This window comes from Theropithecus gelada, chromosome 13 (assembly GCF_003255815.1).
Source record: "Theropithecus gelada isolate Dixy chromosome 13, Tgel_1.0, whole genome shotgun sequence".
NCBI classification, from domain to species: Eukaryota; Metazoa; Chordata; class Mammalia; order Primates; family Cercopithecidae; genus Theropithecus; species Theropithecus gelada.
Window position 1 is genome coordinate 106946913 of NC_037681.1, and position 23646 is coordinate 106970558.

Below are 23646 nucleotides of genomic sequence, written 5' to 3' on the forward strand. Positions count from 1 at the left end.
GAGACACCACATAAGGCTAATGTTTTTATTTTTAATAGAGATGATGCCTTGGTATGTTGCCCAGGCTGGTCTCAAACTCCTGGCCTCAAATGATCCTTCCTGCCTCAGTCTCCCAAAAAGCTGGGATTAGAGACAAGAGCCACCATGCCCGGCTGTACTGTATGCTTTAAATGGGTGAAGTATACGGTGTGTTAATTATATCTCAATAAAGGTGTTTTGAGGACAGGGCATGGTGGCTCATGCCTATAATCCCAGCACTTTGGGAGGCTAAGGCAGGAGGATCACTTGAGTCACTTGAGTACAGGAGTTTGAGACCAGCCTGGGAAACATAGTAAGACCCTGTCTCTACAAAAAAAAAAATTTGGCAGGTATGGTGGTACACGCTATAATCCCAGCTACTCGGAAGGTTGAGGCCACAGTGAGCAATGATCAGGCCACTGCACTTCAGCCTGGGTGACAGTGTGAGGCCCTGTTGAAAAGAAAAGAAAAGAAGCTGGGCACAGTGGGTCACACCTGTAATCCTAGCACTTTGGGAGGCCGAGGCGGGCAGATTACCTGAGGTCAGAGGTTCGAGACCAGTCTGGTCAACATGACAAAACCCCGTCTCCACTAAAAATACAAAAATTAGCTGGGCATGGTGGCACATGCCTGTAATCCTACTCAAGAGGCTAAGGCAGGAAAATCACTTGAACCCAGGAGGTGGAGGTTGCAGTGAGCCAAGACTGTGCCACTGCACTCTAGCCTGGGAGACAAAGAGTGAGACTCTGTCTCAAAAAAAAAAAAAAAAGGGAGAGAGAAAAGCAAAGAAGAGAAGAGGTTCACCCAAGGACCTTTGAGGGGTTGAGTATGCCTAAAATACATAGAGCTGGGACAATGGAGGTGGCACAAAGAGGTTGGAGAGATCAGTAGGAATCAAGTCATGAACGGTCTCATGGGCCAGACTAAAGAGTCTGGGTATTTTCCTGAAGGTAAAGGAGAGGCATCAAAGAGTTTTAAGGAGGGAAGCAACATATTAGATTCAAATTGTAGAATACAACTACTCCAGCCACAGCAGGGCATCGCTGGATGCAGGAAGGCAGGTGAGGAGATGCACAACCAAGGAAACAGGAAGAGCAGGAGACTCTAAAGGGCAGCCCTGGCTCACTACGCCTTTCCCTGGAATGCCAGGAACTATGTATTTTTACAGACACAGTCCCTACTCTCAAGTAACTTACATTTTAGATGGCAGGATGAGAAGCTCACATGAATTAGGATAATACCGATGGACTCTGGCAAGCTTCAGAGGAGCCTGGAAGTAGCAGTGAGGTTCAGTCTGAAAGTCACTGAGTTAGGGACTGGTGGGGCTGCATGCAGGTGTTCTCTGACAGCCTTCTGATTGAGACAACTCCACCCAGAATTCAGAACTGGGAAAGCCCCAGGTTACGAAACCAGCCTCATTTTCCAGTCAGGCCCTGGCGAATTGCTGAGAACCATAGAATCTCAGACTTGGAAGGGATCAGAAAGGTCCCTGAGCCCCTCCCTGTCTGATGTCTGAATTCTACCTACAGGACCCCTGGCTTTCTTTCTTTTTTTTTTTTTTTGAGACAGAGTTTCACTCTTGTCACCTAGGCTAGAGAGAAATGGCACCATCTTGGCTCACTGCAACCTCTCCGTCTCAGGTTCAAGTGATTCTCCTGCCTCAGCCTCCTGAGTAGCTGGGATTACAGGTGCCTGCCACCACGCCTGGCTAATTTCTGTAGTTTTAGTAGAGACGGGGTTTCACCATGTTGGCCAGGCAGGTCTTGAACTCCTGACCTCATGATCCACCCACCTTAGCCTCCCAAGGTGCTGGGATTACAGCTGTGAGCCACCACATTCGGCCAGACCCCTGACTTTCTTAAAGACCTCCAGAGAGTCACCACAAAAGCGGTCTGTTTATCCCATCTTTGGATGCCTGGGACTGTCAAACCTTTCTCCTTTGAGCTTGGCTGCCACCCCGATACAGAGCTCTGCCATTAAGGCCACCTGGGCACACCCATCCTTCTGTGGCCTGTATCGGGGGTTGCAGTTCATTGACACTGACCGCCATGTGCCCTGCACCAGGTCTTCTCTCCTTAAGGCTACACAGATGTTCCTATCCCTTCCATGATTCCTCAGGGAGGTGATCTTGAGTTTCTCCTCTGCTCATTCTCAGAAATCACTAGGATTCCTTAGGGGAGGCTTAACAAGTAACAGCCTAACAACCAGAGCACTTGACTGACCGTTGCAAAGACAAGCAGACCATATGGCTTAAGTTCAAAATGATCACAGGAAGCTGGGGCACAGGCTGACACATGGCCCTGACTGGACAGGAAAACTACCAAGTTGATTTCCCCCAGGGTATTACTAAAACACACCTTCTCCACCCTGTGCTTGTGGAACAGTCTGCTTGGCCTTGTACAGGAAAGCTCACCTCTCTCCTCAACTGACCCAGACTTTAGAAAAATCACTTTGCAGCCAGTCAGATGGTAATGGACAGGAAAAAGAGGATGCATACAGAAAGCGGAGAAGAGCAGCAAAGAAACAAAGGGAAGAGTTCCCAGCCCACCAGTAAGCCATACCAAGTGCCATCATTTAAAGACTTTCTCAGGAGACAAAAACAGAGACCGGATGTCTAAAACCTTTATCCAAGAGAGCTGTGAAGGGACGTGGAATTGGAAAGGATGGGGGGAGGTATGTTTGCAAGGCCAGACAGTGCAGGAGGAGACGGAAACCTGAGCAGAGGGTACTGGGCACATCCTACTCGACCAAAGCAGATGTGTTAATGCTGATGAAATGACATGAGCCAACAGACACCTGAGGACACCTATGCCGGGAAGGCTGGCCCTGCGACCAGCGAGAATCCGAGACTCAATAGTTTTGCAGAAGCCAAGCTATGCCTTTGCTAACTAAGCTCTTCATTTATTTGTTTATACCTGTATCACAAACAAAACAAAACAAAACAAAACTGGAGGCACTTCAAAGGATGCACAAATTAACGTAGAAACGTAAGAGTAAAAATTAGGACCAAGAAAGGAATTTTGTGTATATTGTCTTACTCAACTTCTACATTTCACAGCTGAGAAAACTGGGACACAAAACAATCAAGTCACCTGCGTAGGGTTTCACCATTACTAAGTAGCAGTTAGATTTGAATTGAGGTAAAACATTTCAGCTCTTTCCTCTCTGTACTCTGCTTTTAACTTTGGGCTTCTCTGTGGACACTCCCTACCCAGGCAGACAGCAGAGTGGTCAGGAGCTCAGACTCTGAAACCACACTGCTGAGTTCAAGCCTGGGCTTCACCACGTACTGCTGCAGGTGACCCTGGGCAGGTTACTAAATCTCCCTGCTCCTCAGTTTCCCCACCTGTGAGATGGGGATGATTGTGCAACTACATCCCCAGGAATGTGATGAGAGTTAAATGAGCTAACATTGCTAATACACTTTTAGAACACCTCCTGGTACACAGGAGCACTAAACTACATTATAAACTAGCAAGCTAAACTAGACATTAACTTGGGTGAGCAGCTCAACCTTTCAAGCCATCATCTGTAAGATGGAGATGGTACTGGGATCTCTCCCAGTCACAATGACTAAATGAGATAATATATATAAAGCATCCATACATGTCAGTTATCATTCCTTCCATGCTAATTTATTTAAAATCATCTCTTCCTCCATCCTGGGCTAAATGTTATCGGATAATCCAGCAACTAAAATAATCAGTGAAATGAGCATTCGATATGTCACTTGATTTGGAAACATAAATGTAAGCGGAAAGAAAAATCTTGCAATGTAATGTGAATTCATTAAAATTAAAAATAAAACATAGGAAGGACAGATGATATTAAGAGAATTTCTGGCCAGGTATGGTGGCTCATGTCTGTAATCCCAGCCCTTTGGGAGGCCAAAATAGGAGGATAGCTTGAGCCTAGGAGTTCAAGATCAGCCTGGGCAGCACGGCAAGACCCCATCGCCACAAAAAAATTAAAAAATTAGCCAGGCATGGTGATGCACACCTGTGGTCCCAGCTACTCAGAAGGCTGAGGTGGCCGTGTTCTTGCCACTGCACTCAACCCTGGGTGCAGAGCGAGACCCTGACTCAAAAAAAAAAAAAAAAAAAAAAAAAGAGGGACACAAGAAAACAAGAAGAGAATTTCTTTGTTGTTTACAGCATCAGGACCAATTAATTCCAAGAGGAGCCCTAGAGCCTGTTGGGTTGAGCCTACCTCATCCCACATCCCAGCTGCAGTAAATGAGAGAAGGCTACTGTGGAGTAGTTAGTGGTAGGTTTTTAGAAGAAGGTTGTCTTTGGTTTTGGAGTGCTGAGATTAAGTGCTTTCCCCTCTGTGTTCAAACTTTTATTAACATATATTTGTAACACAGTAGACTAATGATATTATAATTTAAGCATATGCTTGGCAATGTTTTCATTTAAACCACACCAATGGGATATCTAACCTTTACACGGTCAGGGTCCACATAATGCATTTTTTTCATGTCACATTCTTCAGTAGTATAATTTAACTTGAGGATATAAAGGATCCACACTCCAAACACAAGCAATGTACATCTGGAAAAAAATCAATTAGGTATTATGATGTAGTCATGTGAGAATCATGAGATGCAATGTGAAACTGAAAACGGAATCCTAAATGAGTCTGCCTGCTATGCAGCATAAAACTACAATCTTTACGTTGACGTTGTGGTGAAAGGAAGGGGCCATTTCCTATTTTCCTGACAAGATAAACTAGTCATTTATGACTGTCTTTGTTATAAGCAAACACAGAATAACCTTTTTTTTTTTTTTGCAAGGGCACTGTAACAAAACCTGAATCACAATGCCAATTATTGAACTTCAAATCAAGTAATAGACTTGAGCGATAGAATCTTGGCTTCAATCTTTTGTGACTTTAAAATTCTGTCAGTCCTTAAAAAAAAAAAAAGAAAAAGAAAAGAAACAGTCTATTCATAGTACTTCTAAAGAATTCTACCCAGAAGTGAGGCTGACTGGGAAGTGAGATCATTAGTTACCCTTAAGATGACCTAAAAAATATTTTAAAACATCTGATAAATTCACACTATTATATGGTTTAATGCACACACACACACACACACACACACACACGACTTGGAGAAAAGAGCTGAGTCTAGTCTTAGTTTTAGAAATCTCATTTTTACTAAGTTCTCCAGTGACACAAACCACAAGCTAAAAAGTTCTAACCAAAGTTTAAGAACCACTGCTTTAAACAATTCTGTTCTTGAAAAAACAAATGTAAGAAATAATTAAAGAGAAAATAATCCATTTGCTAAATCAAGGGGCAGTTTTTTTTTTCCAAAAAAAGCATCTAGCATAATATACTATACATAACACATACAAAATATTTCTTTTTTTTTTTTTTGAGACGGAGTCTCGCTCTGTCGCCCAGGCTGGAGTACAGTGGCCGGATCTCAGCTCACTGCAAGCTCCGCCTCCCGGGTTCACGCCATTCTCCTGCCTCAGCCTCCCGAGTAGCTGGGACTACAGGCGCCCGCCACCTCGCCCGGCTAGTTTTTTGTATTTTTTAGTAGAGACGGGGTTTCACCGTGTTAGCCAGGATGGTCTTGATCTTGTGACCTCGTGATCCACCCGTCTCGGCCTCCCAAAGTGCTGGGATTACAGGCTCGAGCCACTGCGCCCGGCCAAAATATTTCTTAATATTCGAGGATGAGAATACAATGAAGTGTTGGTGGGAGCATTTTTAAAACTTTAAAATTCTCATTTAAACAGGCTTCCCATGATAACTTGGACAAGCATCTTAATTCTTCCCTTGTGTACAATGGGATTGTGTACAATGATAAGTGAACAGGATGCTATCAATTTGTGTAAAAGTGGATTTGGGCGGGGGCATGGCAGAGCACACACACACACACAAAATATTTCTCATATACACAAGAAACTGGTGACACTGGTTATCTTTAAGTATGGAGGGGAAATGGGGAGCAGGGATGAGAAGCTGTTTCACTGAGACTCTTTAATACTTTTTGAATTTTTAATCTTGTAAACCTAATATTACCTATTCTTCTCTTCAGCCCCAGAAAAGGTGTTACATTCAGTGAATATACTTCCCTTATTTTAGTTAAAAAAAAAAAAGAAAAGAAAAGAAAAGAAAAGGGTGTGAAGGCAAGCCCAGTGTCTGTAGCATATATCAGACTGTGCCTTAATTCCCGGTGTGAGTCCACCTCACCTACAGCCTAAGCAGCACAGGACGCAGGTCTATCTCCCCTGCTGCCTTGTGGCTGGCGCCCAGCATGTCAGGCACGTTGTGGGCCTCAATAAATACTGGTTGGTGACTAAAGGGAGGCTGAATATCACATAAGCTTTATTCTTATAAATTTCCTTTTTTCCTACACCTCCTAAGTCAGTAAAGTGAGACAGACGACTAGATTGCAAGGTTGGATTTCTATGTTTAGACATGAAAAAAGGGCAATTTTCAACTGGGTTTGACTGGTATACATGCTAAAAAAAAAACCTGCCAAGTTCCTCCTTGATTAATTCTACCACTTATTAGCATGTAAGGGTGACCTGGCTCAAACACTTGTTATCGTTTTTAGTATTCGATATTTAATAGTATTCAAGTGCCTTCAGGGAAATTTAATTAACCATATTTTAGATTAACTTACAATAGCTAAGGGAAAAGCCCTCTTTTGTTAAATAAGGGCATGAAGAGCAGTGCACGGTGAGAGTTGCTCTCCCAGGCATCCAGGCCAAGGTACAGGGCCTGAGCAGCTACTGGGCACTGTGCACTTACCAATTATACAGTCAGCTGTTCAGGCCCACTCCAGCTGTGCACTCAGTCTTCACTCAGACGGGCGTTTGAAGGAGCCTTTGACCAAGTGTGCCTCTCCAACATTAGCCATCTTGAGGCGCTCATTGAATTTTTCTCCTACTTCTACACAGTTGACCCAAAGCAGGGGGATCTACAGTCCCAGGGGCGGTACTTACTTGAGGATGTCTTTTAATAACAAGCTGGGTCTTCTCATCTTGCTTTGAGCTCGGGTGTACCATTGCAGGGAAGGCCTCGAGCAATCACTTCTCAGTTTCACATACGTGTACTCACTTGGCATTGCTGTGAAGAGAGGAGAAGAGGGAAGAGGGCAGTGGGGAGAAAGAGAGGGGAGAGTTAGGAGGATGGATTATGGTTTTCAAAGAGCCTTTATATGTTGCATCCATACCACGGAATACTATCCGGCAATAAAGAAGAATGAACTGTTGTTACATGCAATGAAGTGGATGAATCTAGAGGGAACTATGCAGAGCTGAAACCAAAATGTTACATACTGTATGATTTTTAACAACATTCTTTTTTTTTTTTTTTTTAAATTGAGATGGAGTCTTGCTCTGTTGCCCAGGCTGGAGTGCAGTGGCACCAATCGCGGCTCACTGCAACCTCTGCCTCCCAGGTTCGAGCGATTGTCCTGCCTCAGCCTCATGGGTATCTGGGATTACAGGTGTGTGCCACCATGCCCGGCTAATTTTTGTATTTTTAGTAGAGACAGGGTTTCACCATGTTAGTCAGGCTGGTGTCGAACTCCTGACCTCGTGATCTACCTGCCTTGGCCTCCCAAAGTGCTGGGATTAGAGCCGTGAGCTACTGCACCCAGCTGATTTTTAACATTCTTAAAATGACAAAATTATAGAAATGGAGACCAGACTAGTGAGTGTCAGGGGTTGTGGCAGGGGAGGTAGATGTGGCTATAAAAGGGCAACACAAAGGGATGGAGATGTTCTACATCTTGACTGTATCCATGTCAGACTCCAGCTGTGATATTATACTATAGTTTTGCAGGATGCTACCAGTGGGGGCAAATGAGTAAAGGGTACACAAAATCTCTCTAGATTATGTTTTACAATTGCATGTGAATACAATTATCCTAAACTTTAAAGTTTATTTTTTTAAAAAAGGACTTTTACCTTTTAGAGCTACATACAGAAATATCTACAGATCAAAGAGCGAAAATGAGATCTGCTTCAAAAACTCAGGAAGGGGATAAGTGGAGGGCTGGGGAGAATAGATAAGACTAACTTTAAGTTGATAACTTACTAAAGCTGGGAGATGGGGACTAGGGCTCACTACACGATTCTCCCATTTCTGTGTATGGTTAAAATTCATACAATAAAAAAGTTTAAAAAGAAAGTTACATTAAAAGCAGAAGTGTTACATCAAGAAAAAAGAAAAAATGAGAATATGGCAATTTAAAAAAACTTTTCTTAAAAAATATGTTAATTGTGCCTGCCTATTTATTCTTTTGAAATACTTTTATTCACAATTTTCAAGTTCTAAATAATATTCCAAAGGGTACTGTAGTAGAAATTGGTCTGTCTCTCCCATATATTCACTTTCCCCTAACTCTCAACTTAATAGAGCTCTGGATTTTTAGTGGGGGCATAGTACCTCCCAGAATGAAGACTACATTTCCCAGCCTCCCTGGAGCTAGGACTCAAGACTAAGTTTTAGCCAATGGGATATGAGCAGAAGCATCCTGTGCAATTCTCAAGGTGCATCCCTGGGCATACTCTGGCTTCTCCTTTATCCCCTCTTCCTCCTGACTGAAATATGGACATATGATCTGCCACTCTGGACCACACAGACAGGACATTACTCAAGGATGGTGGAACAACAAGAGAAGGAGCTGGGGCCCCTGGGACAACCCCATAGGGCAGAAACCTGCCACTCTACTTCTGGACTGGTCTATGATAGAGGAATAAGCTTTTGTCTTGTTTAAGGAATTGTTAATTAAAGGCAAAGTTATATCTTAACTAATATAGGCACTAGTTACTATTATAATAAATGCATATATTAATTTAAGAAATAATGTCTTCACTATAGTTTTTAGTTGGATGGAAGAAGTTATATCTCATTCATTAATCACTTTATTTTTCCCGTTAGGGTTTTGCCATCTTCTTTGAAAAAAATTCAAGTTTTTTTTTTTTTTTCTGCTACTGTATGTTTACATACATAACTTAACTCCTTAATTCTAATTCTGTGTAGCAAGAATTTTTATCATTATGTATAATTCTATCAAAATAGTTTCAGTAAGTGTTGAGGGCCTTAATAATAAACCTTTGCTGAAGAATCTGCTGATTTATTAAATGAGAAGTTAGAACAACTGAGATCCTGGAAGGCTTTCAAACACCACAACTCTGTGGTTACTTCATGTATGGTCAGCCAAGTGGTGGGAACCAGCAGGCTACCTGTAGCCTATGCATATTTAAAATGGAAGCTTCTGAGATGACTGGAGTGATACTCACTTCACACCAAAGTGGACCTCCAGAGAACAAAGATGACTGTGGTAAGAGTATGAGAAAGACTTTGGGGCCTCCGCCTCCAGGTGCTCTGTTGCTGAGCCATACAGTGCTCTGGCTCTTGTTCTACTCTGCCCGTCAGACTACAAGCCTGTAAATATTTTCCAAATTCTCTCTTACCAGCTGGCTTCTCATAAAGTTGTGATCCTAGGATGTGCTGGTGAAAGACTGGGAGATAATCTTTCTTTTCCCCTGACTTGGTGAAGCTCTGGACAGCAGTAGTAGCAGGCAAGGGAAGGTGTCTACATGTGACTCCTGCAGCAGTCGTGGGCATTTGGGTTCTTGGGTTTTTAGGCAGCAGATGCCGTGGCACTTCCAGCAACTTTGTGACAAGTACAAGCTTCAGACTACGGGTGACAATGGCTTCCTGAAGACCAAATCCATCTCTCTAACGCGGACCTCTCACCTAAGCCCAGACCCGTATACCTAATGACTTGCTTGTTATCCTCACCTCAGGCAACATTCCTAAACAGAACCTGGCATTTTCTTCTATTCCTTTCATTCTTTGGTATCTGAACCACCTGTTCAGCCACAAGATGAAAACCTGCAGGTCAATCAGACTTTCATTCGCAATCCTAGTCAATCCCCAGGGCCTGCCGATAATACCTCCTGAATTTCTCCTGTTCACTACATGTCTTTAATAGAAATCACTCACCTGGAACGCCCTGGATCTCAATTTTGTCCTCTCAAAGCCATCTTTCAAAAATACATTTTTGCCTACTGGTTCCCAGCTTATTTCAGATTCTGTGACTCCATGTGACAAACTTGTCTATCACACTGCACAAAGAAGTACTGTTAGAAACCTGGATGTGCCAAATCGTCGCTTCAGTGCCTTTGCACATGATATGCCCACAATCTGGAATCCCAACCAACAATCTGCCTGGTGAACTACTTTTCATCCTTAAACCCAGCTCAAGCATCTCTTTCCTTATCTCTGAGCTCATTTTTCAACACCACAACTATCCCTGGGCACGTCCCTATCTCTGTTTACCGAAATGAACTGAATTTTCTTTTGCAGACTCCTGGAGGAATGAGCTGCAGAGCCAGAACTCTGTTCACCTTTGTATCCCTAACACCTAAGACAGAGATCGGCACACAGCAGCCCGGTAAGAAACATCTCAAATGGAATGAAATGTGCATTACATGTCTGTAGCCTGACATCAAACAAGATAAACTTCCAAGAAAAGCATTTTCTCAATACTGGTTAAGAGTAAAACTAAAACTGAAGGTTAACAGAAATTATAATGGCAAGAATAAAGCATAAGCTCTATTGAAACATCCAAATGTCCGGGTGTGGTAGTTCACACCTGTAATCCTGGCACTTTGGCAGACTGGGATGGGAGGATCACTTGAGGCCAGGAGTTTGAGACCAGTCTGGGCAACCTAGTGAGACCCTGCCTCTACAAAAAAAAAATAATAAATGAAACATCTAAAATGTCCAACAGCAGGAAATTTGTTGGTAAATTACAGCACAAACTACATGAATACTCTCCAGTACTTAAGGTCTCGCTACACAGCAGGGTCTCTGACCGACAGCATCAGTGTAACCTGGAAGCCCGTTAGAAATGCAGTGTCTCAGGCCCCGCCCCAGTCTTGCTGACTCAGCATTTTAATGAGATCCCGGGACATTTCTGTGCACATTAAAGTTTGAGAAGCACTAGCTTAAAGTACTCAGTACTTACATTTATTGACACTGAAAAATATAAGAAAAAGGCAGTTTTATAAAAATCTATGCATCTACACATGTAGTTATCTCCTGGCATATATCTATTAAAGGTATGTGCTCTGTGGTGGGCAGGCATATGCAAACCCACCCCCATAGGCCAAGGAAGAGGCTGACAAATCTAGTTTCTCAAAAAGAAACCCGTGATGGGGACTTACAAACAGAGGCCATGTCCTGGGTGGCGGCAAGACAGCATAATGGTTGCCCATGCTATTACTCCCCACACTGAGGGCTCATACATCCAGGTCTTATATACCATACTGAAGGAATGTATAGGACATTGACATCCAACCCTCAGGAAAATGCAAGAATTTGCTGAAGGGCAGGACTTATGGTATAACTGCAAGACTATTTTGACCTAAGGGCAAGATTTACAGTAAGTATGTGAATGTAGAAACCTTAGAAGCATTCCTGGGACTGGGGTCAGAAGTCAACATGGCAGATTAGCATCCAAGATGGGGTTGCTTTAGCCTCCACAGTATGAGTTTGACTTCCCAAATCCCTCTACTTCAGCTCAGCAGGTATTACTTCTTCTGATTTGCAAGGGACCATGTGGATTCCACGTCCCTCAGCGTCACAAGAGAAGGGCCAAGCTGGGTACAACAGACAAACAGCGGAGTGGCCTTTCCATGATCCCTTGGAGAAGCCAGGGCTTATCAGCTGAAAGTCATCATCACCTTGGCACCATCTGGACTGTTTTCATTCATTTCTCTTGTTTGCGATGTTCTGTTTGGTGAAAAGGTGGCAATTGAAGGTTGGATTATACGAACATTGAATCAGGGACATGCTTTGTTAATTGCTAGAATAACTGTGTCATAAATTTCAATTAGCAATCATATTTTTGTTTTTTGGTTTGAGACGGGGTCTTGCTCTGTCACCCCGGCTGGAGTACAGTGGTGTGATCACAGCTTGCTGCGGCCTCGGCCTCCTGGGCTCAGGCCATCTTCCCACCTCAGCCTCCTGAGTAGCTGGGACTACAGGCACACACCCCCATGCCAAGCTAATTTTTGTATTATTATTAGTTTTTCTTTTTTTTTGTATAGACGGGGTTTTGCCATGTTGCCCAGGCTGGTCTCTAACTCCTGGGCTCAAGCAACCCACCAGCCTTGGCCTCCCAAAGTGCTGGGATTACAGGTGTGAGCCATCATTCCCAGCTGGCAATTATACTTTTTTGTTTGCTTGTTTTTGAGATGGAGTCTCACTCTGTCGCCCAGGCTGGAGTGATCTCGGCTCACTGCAACCTCTGCCTCCTGGGTTCAAGCGATTCTCCTGCCTTAGCCTCCCACATAGCTGAGACTACCAGCATGCACCACCACACCCGGCTAATTTTTGTATTTTTAGTAGAGACGAGGTTTCACCATGTTGGCCAGGCTGGTCTCAAATTCCTGACCTCAGGTAATCCACCTGTCTGGCCGGCAATCATACTTTTAACCAGTAAAAAATGATCAGACTGCAGGGAAGAGTGTTCATGTAGCCATAGGTAATTATAGGTGTAGAGGCATCTGGAAGAAAGTACGCCTGTCATCAACAGGTGGTAACAATTGTTTTGTTTTTGCTGTTTGACAGATGGAGCCTTGCTCTGTTGCCAAGGCTACAGTGCAGTGGTGTGATCATAACTCACTGCACCCTTAAACTCCTGGGCTCAAGGAATACTCCCACTTTGGTCTTCTCAGTAGCTAGAACTATAGGCATGTGCCATTGTGCCCAGTTGTTTATTTGTAGAGATGGGGTCTCTCTCTGTTGCCCAGGCTGGTCCCAAACTCCTGGCCTCAGGCGATGCCCCCACCTCACCTCCCGAAGTGTCGGAGTTATGGGCGTGAGTCACCATGCATGGCCTGGTGGTGCAATTGTGAGTGAGCTCATTTCTTTTTGCATTTCTTTTTTTTACTACCTGAATTCCATGCATTACCAGTTCTATTTCTGAAAAATTGAAACTATCTTCACTTAGGGAGGAAATCCTTAAGCTATGATTGAAATTTAAGCTATGAAAAGACATTTGAAAATCACCCAAACAAAATATTTTTAGGACCCCTTGATCATCTCTTTAGTATGGGACAAAAATATCCCCCAAATTAAGCATTTAGACTTAAAAAGCAGAAACAAATCACGAGGAACTTCACTAAGAAAGGACCACTCGTTTGCTGAACTGGAAAAAAACAGATTTATGGAGATGCAAAATAAAGGATGTCGGCACTTAGCAAGTCCAGTTTGCCTCAGGGGGCAGAAACTGGGCTGCTTGCTCCCTTTCTATGGAAGCCTCACTGGGCTTCCAAAGAGATGGTGAGTGAATCCCTGATGGACAAAGGATGACGGAGGCCCCTCCCTTCAGAAGGCTCACACTCTCACCTCATCTGTTCTGGCACTGCAGCTTCAGCTAGAGACACAGGGTGTCACAAACACCTTCCCACACTAACGTCACCCAGTCAATGATGCGTGCGTACACACATGCACACACAGCCTCTGTTCAGTTAAGCAAACGAGACCCTCTCCTTAATTCAGTTAACTTACATAATGTGAATGCTTGGGTTAGAATAATAAAACTACAGATGTGCCCTACTTACCAAAATTGCTTATATGGATATTCCTGTATGCATGCTTTCTTTTTTCTTTATAACACTAATCATGAGACACGTGATTCTTCATAAGTTTATACTTTTGAATTACACGTTTGTCTTGTCTCCCCCACTTAGAATGCAGATTCCATGCAAGCAGGGGTCTCTGCTTTGCACACCACTGCCTTCATAGTGCCTAGGATGGGGAAGAGTTACATAAAGGGCATCTGTATCTGTTTACTGAATAAATACGCAGTCTTTTATGAGGGTTTTGGAGGCGATGGCGGTTACAGGCATTCTTCCAAGGCTTTTGTTGGCAGACCATCACAAGGCTGCCCTGTCTTCTTCTGTCCTGTGGCTACCTCCTCTTTCTCCTTTTTCATCTCCTAAGAGTTAGGATCCCCAGGGCTTAACAATTTGATCCTCTTCTCACTCAGGTTTCCAGGAACAGCCTCCGCATCATGGTTTCACCAACCACCTTTATGCAGAGAAGGCCTGACTTTCAAAATTATATTTTTCTACCCACATATTAAAATGTAACAGATTCTTCTTAAAGAGCCCATATGAAGAAATAATTCTTGTGTGTTTTTTAAAATGATAAATAGTTGTATACTTTTTTTTTTTCTTTCTGAGACGGAGTTAGGCTCCTGTGGCCCAGGCTGGAGTGTAATGGCACCATCTTGGCTCAATGCAACCTCTGCCTCCCGGGTTCAAGTGATTCTCCTGCCTAAACCTCCCAAGTAGCTGGGATTACAGGCGCCTGCCACCATGCCCAGCTAATTTTTGTATTTTCAGTAGAGATGGGATTTCACCATGGTCTCAAACTCCTGACCTCAGGTGATCCACCCGCCTCGGCGGCCCAAAGTGCTGGAATCCTACATGTTTATGGAATACATGTGATATCTGAATACATGCATACAATTTACAATGATCAAATCAGGGTAATTAGGATATCCATCACCTCAACCATTTATCTTTTTTTTTTTTTTTTTGAGACAGGCTCTCACTCTTTTGCCCAGGCGAGTGCAGTGGTGCAATCATGGCTCACTGCAGCCTTGACCTCCCGGCTCAAGCAATTTTCCCACCTCAGCCCTCCAAGTAGGTGGAACTATAGGTGTGCACCACCATACCCAGCTAAGTTTTTAAATTTTTAGTAGAGACAAAGTCTCGCTATGCTGCCGAGGCTCATTTATCATTTCTTTGTATTGGGAATATTTCAAATCTTCTCTTCTAGTTACTTTGAATTACAGAATAAATTACTGTTAACTATAGGTACCCTACTGTGCTATCAAACACTAGAACTTATTTCTGTATTTTCAATAATTCTTAAGGCCCTAATGAAGAAATACAAGGGCAAACTTGGGCTTTCAATTTGTAAGACATTTAACTTCTTCAAAATGAAGAATTAACCATTTAATATAAGAGTATAATAAATGCCATAAAGCAGTACATGATGTATTGCCAAATTAACTATAGAGATAATTACTGGTGCATGAGTAAGGCACACTGATATTTATTGAGAGGGATAAGCCTGCATATGATCTCACCACATCCTAAAAAAACTTATATCACTGGATTGCTATCCGCATTTAACCTGCCAGAGGATACACATGGGTAGACACAGAGCTGAGAACTCCAGCCCACATCTACCCACCTCCACACCCATGCTTTTCCAGCAGCAAACTGGTCAGGATGGGGAAGACCTGGAACAACAGGAGGGTATTCGCAATGTCGGGAGGGGGCTGCATTTTAAAATAGTAAAGTCACACCAGGGCACAGATGGTTATAAACAAAAATCTGAAGTTGGGAAAGCAGAGAATAAACCAACATGGCTGCAGTGGACTGTGCGGGAAGGCGAGCAGGTGCAGCTTATAGGCTAATATGGCCAGCAGAGAATACTCTGTGGGGTGGGAGGATTCCAAGAGCAGAAGGACTTCCCAGCACAGCAGGAGAAAGGAAGCCTAGGAAGCCTAGTCTGCTGCATGCTGGGTGAGCAACAAGGCAGGATCCTGGGCCCTCCCTACTGTGGTGTCCAGGCAGGAGGGGAGCCTGAGGCCTACCCTGGTGAGGGGGACGGGGAAGGAATGGCGACAGAAGTCTCTGAGCCAGAACAAAAGCAAGACTGGTGATGAACAGAAGCACACAGGGACAAACCTTGGTCCCAATCAGAGAAATAAATAAGAATGGAAGTCAATTTTTGTCCTTGAGTGGAGATGATGAATTTGAGATGATAAATTACCACATGAAAATGTCCAGGAGGCGAGGCACGTGGATCACCTGAGGTCAGGAGTTTGAGATCAGCCTGGCCAACATAGGGAAACCCCATCTCTACTAAAAATACAAAAATTAGCTGGGCATGGTGGCGCACGCTTGTAATCTCAGCTACTTGGGAGGCTGAGGCAGAAGAATTGCTTGAACCCAGGAGGCGGAGGTTGCAGTGAGCCGAGATTGTGCCATTGCACTGCAACCTGGGCAACAGAGTGAAAAGCTCCATCTCAAAAAAAAAAAAAAAAATGTCCAGGTGGTACTCGGGAACATGCATGGGGCTGGCTGGAACTTCTGCAGCAGGTCACCCACTGTGCAGAACAAATGAACTGCCCTCTCCCATGCACCTAGACTGGTACTAGGGACCTACCATCCATGGGGAAGGGAGAAAACAGCCATTCAAGTCACCGCTGGAGTTTTGTGTTTGAGATGAAGAATTCCACTTGGCAAAGGAGAACGGAAGACAAGGCAGGAAGCCTTACCTCAGCCAAGAAGACCGCGTTGGGATGCACGCAGGTTAAAGTCGCCTAGCGACAACATGCAGCAGCTACAACTACAGCAGGGGCACAGGGGGCGGCCGAGAGGAGGGAAGACGTGGTGCGCTGTGGGCAGACAGAATGAAGGGGCCAAGCAAGTCCTGCCCCAAGGTGGGGCTGGGGGGTGCAGGCAGGACGACAGCAGTGTTGTGGCCCTGCTGTGGCCACTGAATGTTGGCTGCTACTAGAACATGGGTGTCCCCTTCTCTGCATATCTACCTTCCATCCCCAGACACTAAATGACTGACGTGTTAAAGGCTGGCCCCCTTGCCTCGAGGTGGGACCACCTTGTGAGAGCAATTCAAGCTCCCGAGGTCTGGGCTGAGACCACAGCTTTGCTCAGCTTTGCCTGGCCCTATTCTCTTCATCTTGGGAGCTCCCTCAGCAAATCAGGAGTCCCTGAACCCCTGTCCCAGGCTCTGCTTCTAGGACGGTAAGTTGGGTCAGCAAGGTCAAGGTAGATCAAGGTCAAGCTCAGGAAGATCATGGATGATGAGGGGCCCTGGAGGATTTTATTCAGGAAGGGGACATGAAATGTGGAGAAAATCATGGGGCAGCAGCGGGGACAAGGGGGGAGGGAGGCTGCTGAGGGACTACCACAGCGCTCTGGGCACCATAGGCTCAGCATGGATAGGACCTGGGATGGAACAGATGAAGCGAGAGTCAAGGGAGAGGATGACTCAGGTCACAAGGAGGGCAGAGGAGCCCTCTGTAGAAAGAGGCCACGAGGAGAAAATGCCATGGAGATACTAAGTTCAGCTTCGCCTTGCAGAGTCCCAAAAGCCTGTGGGCTGCTAGGTTGGTAAATCCCACAAACAGCTGAGAACCAGGCCTGACACCCCAGGAGGGACCTGAGCTGGAGCATCAGTCAGGGGTTGCACTTGGCTTTGGGTAATGGAAACCTGGCTGCTGTGGCCTTTAACCAAGAAGAGGTTTATTTTTCTCACAGAACAGTAAGTCTGGGGACAAGCAGACCAGGGCTGGTGCGGCGGATCTGCAACGTCAGGAAGTCCCCAGCTCCTGGCATCTTCTGCTCTTCCAGCATCAGCACGTGGCCAACCTCTGCCCCATTCAGGCTGGAGGAGAGGGAGACATAGGAAGAGAGGGGTGGCTCTGACATCAGGCAAAAAGGAAGATGCAGGAAGGGAGCAGTTCCTAGATCAGTTTATCTGGGAAACTGTTCCCGAGACCCCTGATGGCCTTCCATTCACATCTCCTTGGCCAGAACCCCATCACATGGCTGCCCCAGCTGCAGAGTGGCTGGGAACTTTTTATAAGCTGGGCAGGCTGCTTGCCCAAAGTTAGGGTTCTGTCAGTAAGAAAGGAAGAGAGAGAGCAGCTTTAAAAGGTACTAGTAGGGTCTGCCACAGCTGGAGGAAAGGACCTGGGGCTATCTGAATAAAGAAGACAGTTAACGGCTACTAGAAACAGGTAAGATCCCCAGGTGGAAGAACAAAGTGCAGGCCTATCTTGACTTTGGGAAAACTGACCGTGAAGGAGCAGAGGAGAAAGAAAGGAAGCGTTAAATAAAATGTGGAATTCTCATATGCCGATTTCAAGTCTAGTTTCAGACTCTGAAATGACCATTATTTAAGAAAGCAACACACTAGTTCCTAAATAAAATGCATTTAAAATCACTTTAACCCAATTATAAGTAACACGGGTACCCCCATTGTATCCACAAAAAAGTGTAATTTCTAGAAGTTTCACTGATTCCTCCAACATACTGTGGAGCCCTCTATGTGAGGACGTAGAGACAAGATGATGGACCAAGTCCCAGCTCTCCAGAAACCCAAGGTCCTGAGAAATAACAAGACTGTAACTACAGCAGTGTGGAGAGAGCTTTATGGAAAAGGGACCTTCCGAAGCATGTCTGACACGCAGCACCCACACAGTGAGGTCAGAGAGCATGTTCCCAAGGTGGGCTCACCGACGCCACCCATGGGTATAATGACAACAGCCACAACAGCCACAGGGCTGGGGCCCAGAGGCGAGGATCCAGGGAGTGCAAGCATATTCTAAACCTAACTCTCCTCTACCCCTACTCAAGAGGGAGTAGCAGCTTGGGGTGGGGCAGGGGGCAACGCTCTAGTTGGAAATGCTCAAGAGCACCCCAGCCCCGGGCCTTCTCTGTGGCTTATTGAGCTCTTGTTGACACGTTACTTCTCTCTTATGATTCCAGAAGTCAACCTGTCCTCCCTTGTCCTCCCAAGAAGCTTGTCATCCTTGTAAAATCTAGGTTGCTAATTTCAAACTAGTTTTAGCAGTGGAACTCTTTTTTACATCAAAACTCACTTAGAATCCTAATCTATCATAATGCAGATATATGGTATTCAATTGATCTTTTTGTGGGGTTTCTCAACCTCAGCACTAATGACATCGGGACCAGGTAATTGTTTGTGCTAGGGGCTGTCCTGCGCATTGCAGGATGTTCAGAAGCAGCTCTGGCCTCTGCCCACTAGATGCTAGTAGTATCTCTGGTCCTCTTTCTCTTCCCCTCCAGTTTTGTCAACCAGACATGTCTCCAGACATTGCCAAGTATCCCCGGGGGAGGGCAAAATCACCCCTGATTTTAACCATTGGGATCAAGTCATTGTATACCTTAAAATTTCCACATGGCCTTATTATTAAAGTCAATGAGGGTAATGAGACAACGCAATATTGCCTGTGGTATAAACATGGATAATACAAGTTTTAATATCTAATCTTTTTCTAGGTTTGTTTGGATTGCACAATCTCAAAAATTCTTGACTCATCGGAAAACGTGTTTGTGTCCTCACCTGTATAATGGTGCCTAAGCCAACAGACACACATGGGCCTGAATCCACACACTGATGCAGGCAGAGCAGCTGGCCCATGCAGAGTGCACAGCTGTGCACAGTTGTACACGGACGTAGGAGGAAAGCACCCGCAGCAGGGCCTCTTTATAACCATCTCACGCCACTCCTGCCACCAAAAGGAAAAATACCCCCACTGTACGGTACTTTCCAATTTCAACTAAGTGGGCAGTGTCTCATTTGTCTCTTACGAGTGTGAAATATCACCCATGAAATCAAAACCACTGAGAAAGTGCTGGTGCTGAGACCGCACCCAACCATTTCCCACTAGCTCCTAGTATTTGTTCAGTTTAAATTATAAACACCCTCACCACTATCTCTACCAGGAATTCTCCAACCTCCCCATGTACAAGAACCACTGGAAGAGGGCCAGGCACAGTGACTCATGTCTGTAATCCCAGCACTTTGGGAGGGTGAGGCAGGTGGATTACCTGAGGTCAGGTGTTTGAGACCAGCCTGACCAACATGGTGAAACCCTGTCTCTACTAAAAATACAAAAATTAGCCGGCCTGGGCACCTGCAATCCCAGCTACTTGGGAGGCTGAGGCAGGAGAATTGCTTGAACCCCAAGAGGCAGAGGTTGCAGTGAGCCGAGATCGTGCCACTGCACTCCTCCAGCCTGGGCGACAGAACGAGTCCGTCTCAAGAGAAAAAAAAACAAAAATAAAAACAAAAAAACCCCACAACACTGGAAGAGGCTGCAAAGCATGCAGATTCCCACACTTCATCCCCAGAATGCCCCACCTGGTAGTAGTTCCAGGTAAGGACGCTGACTGCGCATGTTAACCAAGTTCCCCAGTGTTATGTGGGTGCAGCACTTTGAGAAATCCTGCCCACCAGCAAGTTTCTCACAGCTGGAGGAAAGCACGTGTAATTAACAACAGATTTTTAGCCTATATATTTTCAGATTCTCCCACAAACTGAGCAGAGTTACAAGGACCTACCTTTTGCAATGAAAAAAATTAAAATGTTGCTGTGTGAATGCACAATCAACACTGTACTAATTTTGACCATCAACCAAGATGCAAGCACTTCAATGATTCTCATGCTTTTTAATCTACTTCAAATCTACTATTCCTCTAGTGTTGAGAACACATCATTACCTGCTTTTTATAAATGTAAAAGTGTTAAGGCAATTAATTCTGAGCCCTTGGACTATATGAACATTCTCTAAAACTGTAATGTGCCCGGCACACATGATGGGATTTCGCCAAGACTTTATTGAAGTGGTAAAGATGTCAGAAGGGCGGTTACTCTCAGAGCCCAGTTCCACTTCCACCTCTCTCACACTCTCCTCCTCACTCCATGTCAACCAAGGGCGCCTCGTGCTCGACTTGCCCTTCCTCTGCTGCCCCTCTGGTTGGCTCCCCCCTCACCATCTCCATTCTGGTTTTCATTCAAAAGCTGCCTTCCTTGACCACCCTCTGTAAAACACCACTTCCACCCCCCCGCCACGTTCCTGCTTTCCTTCATAGCATTCATTGCCACTGACACATATTTGCTTCTTCTCTGCTCTCCCTACTAAAATATAAGACTCCCAGTGTAGGGACTGTCCATTTTGTTCACTGTTGTAATCCAGGAACCTAAAAAGTACCTAGCATATAAAAGGCATTTAACAAGTACCTGCAGAATGAATGAACAGAAGAATGAATGATCAGTGGCCTGCAACTAGATCTCCCCACACAAAGTTAACCCAAATTCACCATGGTCCTAACAAGAGACCACTGTGAAGACCAGACCTTTTAGGTGTCCAAGTATCATAATCATTGGGTGTTTATTAAATGTCCAGATGGCACCAGGCACATGGAAAACAGGGATTGAGATCCTTTTTCAAACAAGACCCACTGTATGTGTTTGTTGAGGGAAGGCTAGGGGAACAGGATAAAATGACTGTCACCCCCTCCCCCCGACCACAGAAGAAAATGGCAAATGGATCTTTTCTCTTTTTTTTCTCCCTCTCTTTTTTGTTGTTTTTGAGACAAGGTTTCACTCTGTCACCCAGGCTGGAGTGCAGTGGCATGATCATAGCTCACTGTAACCTCGAATCCTAGGCCCAAGTGATCCTCCTGCCTCAGCCTCCCATAGCTAGGATGATAGGTGTGTACCATCACACTCAGCTACATTTTTAATTTTTTTGTAGAGATAGAGTCTCGCTTTATTGCCCAGGCTGGTCTCAAACCCTTGGCCCCAAGCAATCCTCCCACCTCAGCCTCCCAAAGTGCTGGAATTTTCAGGCGTGAGTTACCACACTTGCCTTTTTTGTTTGTTTGTTTTTGTTTTTAAGAGAAGAGAAAAGAGATGAAATACTCAACTGTTTGGCTATTTGATAACAGCCAAATCACTCAATCTCTTTGAGGATGTTTGGTGATCTGTAAAAAGCTGGGTTGGGTGACAAGATTTCTATGGCCCCTTCCTCCAGTAAAATGTTATGATTCTCACTCATCTACATTTCAAAGGAAGAACAAGAAACATGAAGCTTAGCTTACTCAATGGATGTAATATGTTACAGCCATCTAGGGGAGAAAACCAGAAAGCTGGAATAAGTGGGAGAAGATGGATTTAAGACATAAAAATGAAAGACAGTGGGGGAACACTAGGGCGGAGAAAACAGAGTGGAGGTTGAGAGACAGGAAATTCTGGGAAGGGAGAACTCCAAAGAAAAGCCAGGAACAGGAAGAGAAGCCCAGCATTGTTCTTCCTTCTGCTTCCCGGGGCTGGGGAGTTTCGGAGGAACTCCTCTTTATAAATTCTTACAAGCAGACCTACCCACAAAATGATTACAGGCAGCACCTCAGAGATCCTCCTCTGATTCCAAGACCTGCCCCTGCCGCCCGCTCCCCTCCCCACAGGAGAGGTTCCAGCCAGAAGTGTAGAAGGTTGCCCTAAACTGGATTTTAAAAGTGGGGCTGAGGAAGGACCCTCTTCATCATTCATAGTAAATTCACAATTTCTGCCAAAACATACAACCTGAGTTCTGTCAAGGTGGCGGAGAGACCCATCTTTAACTGGCAAATGCTGAGGATCTGGATAAAACACACCCTCCAAGGGCTCCACCAAAGCACCTTGGTGAAGTGCACTGATCTCTGTGCATAAACACCCTCACATGTGTTTAAATATATTTTAAAACTTATATTCTGCCTGGAAAGCCTCTTTCAGGGGCAGTTGTAGGGCTAGTCTAAACCAGGTAAATGTATGGGTCAGAGCTGGTTGACCAGATGCCTGACAGCTACAAGGACTGCAGTCCCCTAAAATAGCAGTGACAATGGGTGGTTGGGGGCTAGAAGGAACCTTCTGGTCCAGCAAAGCCACACTGTTAGTGTTCCTCTACCCTGTTTTCTTTTCTTTCTCTCTCTCTCTTTTTTTTTGAGATGGAGTCTCACTCTGTTGCTCAGGCTGGAGCCAGGTGGCACGATCTCAACGCAACCTCCGCCTCCCAGGTTTCAAGTGATTCTCCCGCCTCAGCCTCCTGAGTAGCTGGGATTACAGGTGCGTGCCACCACACCCAACTAATTTTTGTATTTTTAGTAGAGATGGGGTTTCACCTTGTTGGCCAGGCTGGTCTTGAACTCCTGACCTCAAGTGATCTGCCCACCTTAGCCTCTGAAAGTGCTGGGAGGTGTGAGCCACCGCGTCCGGCCCTCCACCCTGTTTTCTGATGGTACCAGAGGAGACAAAACAAATTCTGCAAGAAAGCTCAGTGTTGTGGGCATGACTTCTGTAATGACCATGGAAAGGGCAGACACTGAGAAGCCCCACGGTAGCTTCCGATGCTAGATTGGCCACAGCACCCACAACCTGGAGGCTGCAGTTTTTAAACTTTATCTTGAAATAATTTCAAACTTAAAGTTGCAAAAATAGTACAAAGAATTTCCATCTGCCCTTTAACCAGATTCCCCAGTTGTTACCATTTTATCACATTTGTGCTGCCATTCCATTAGTATACTGTGTGCATATTTATTGGACCATTTGAAAGTTGAAGACATGATGACACCTACCCCTAAATATTTCAGTATTTCCTAAAAACAAAGACATCCCCTTTAAACAACCACAGCATAATGATAATTAGGAAATTAACACTGATTCAGTACTGTTACCTAAAGACCTTATATAAATTTCTCCACTAGCCCAAATGACGGCCTTAGAACAAAAACAGCAAGTATATATGTTATTTTCTGTTACAGGGTCCAGTCTAGGATCGTTTGGCATTCACTGTCATGTTCCTTTAGCCTTCTTTAATCTGAAACAGTTCCTTTTTCTTTCACGACCTTGGCATTTTTGAAAAGTACAGGTCAATTATTTTGTAGAAAGTCCCTCAAATAGAGTTTGTCTAATGTTTCTTCATGATTAGATTCAATTTATGCATTTTTGGCTGGAATATCACAGAAGTGA

At 44.7% G+C, this 23646-nt stretch overlaps 1 protein-coding gene across 11 annotated transcripts in view; it reads right to left on the reverse strand.

Annotated features, from left to right (window-relative positions):
- The window catches only part of ST3GAL5 (ST3 beta-galactoside alpha-2,3-sialyltransferase 5), a 52118-nt gene that overhangs the window by 17243 nt on the left and 11229 nt on the right, over window positions 1–23646 (reverse strand). For 6 of the 11 annotated variants that reach the window (XM_025354322.1, XM_025354316.1, XM_025354323.1 and 3 more), the window contains exons 2-3: window positions 6984–7107; window positions 4460–4571 (exon numbers count right to left, since the gene is read on the reverse strand). In XM_025354322.1, the coding sequence (XP_025210107.1) occupies window positions 4460–4571; window positions 6984–7107 (236 nt within the window). Of the gene's footprint in view, window positions 1–4459; window positions 4572–6983; window positions 7108–11225; window positions 11291–11465; window positions 11661–13628; window positions 13816–21569; window positions 21701–23646 lie in introns of those variants that run through there. The other 5 variants (XM_025354326.1, XM_025354319.1, XM_025354321.1 and 2 more) reach the window with 5 other exon arrangements.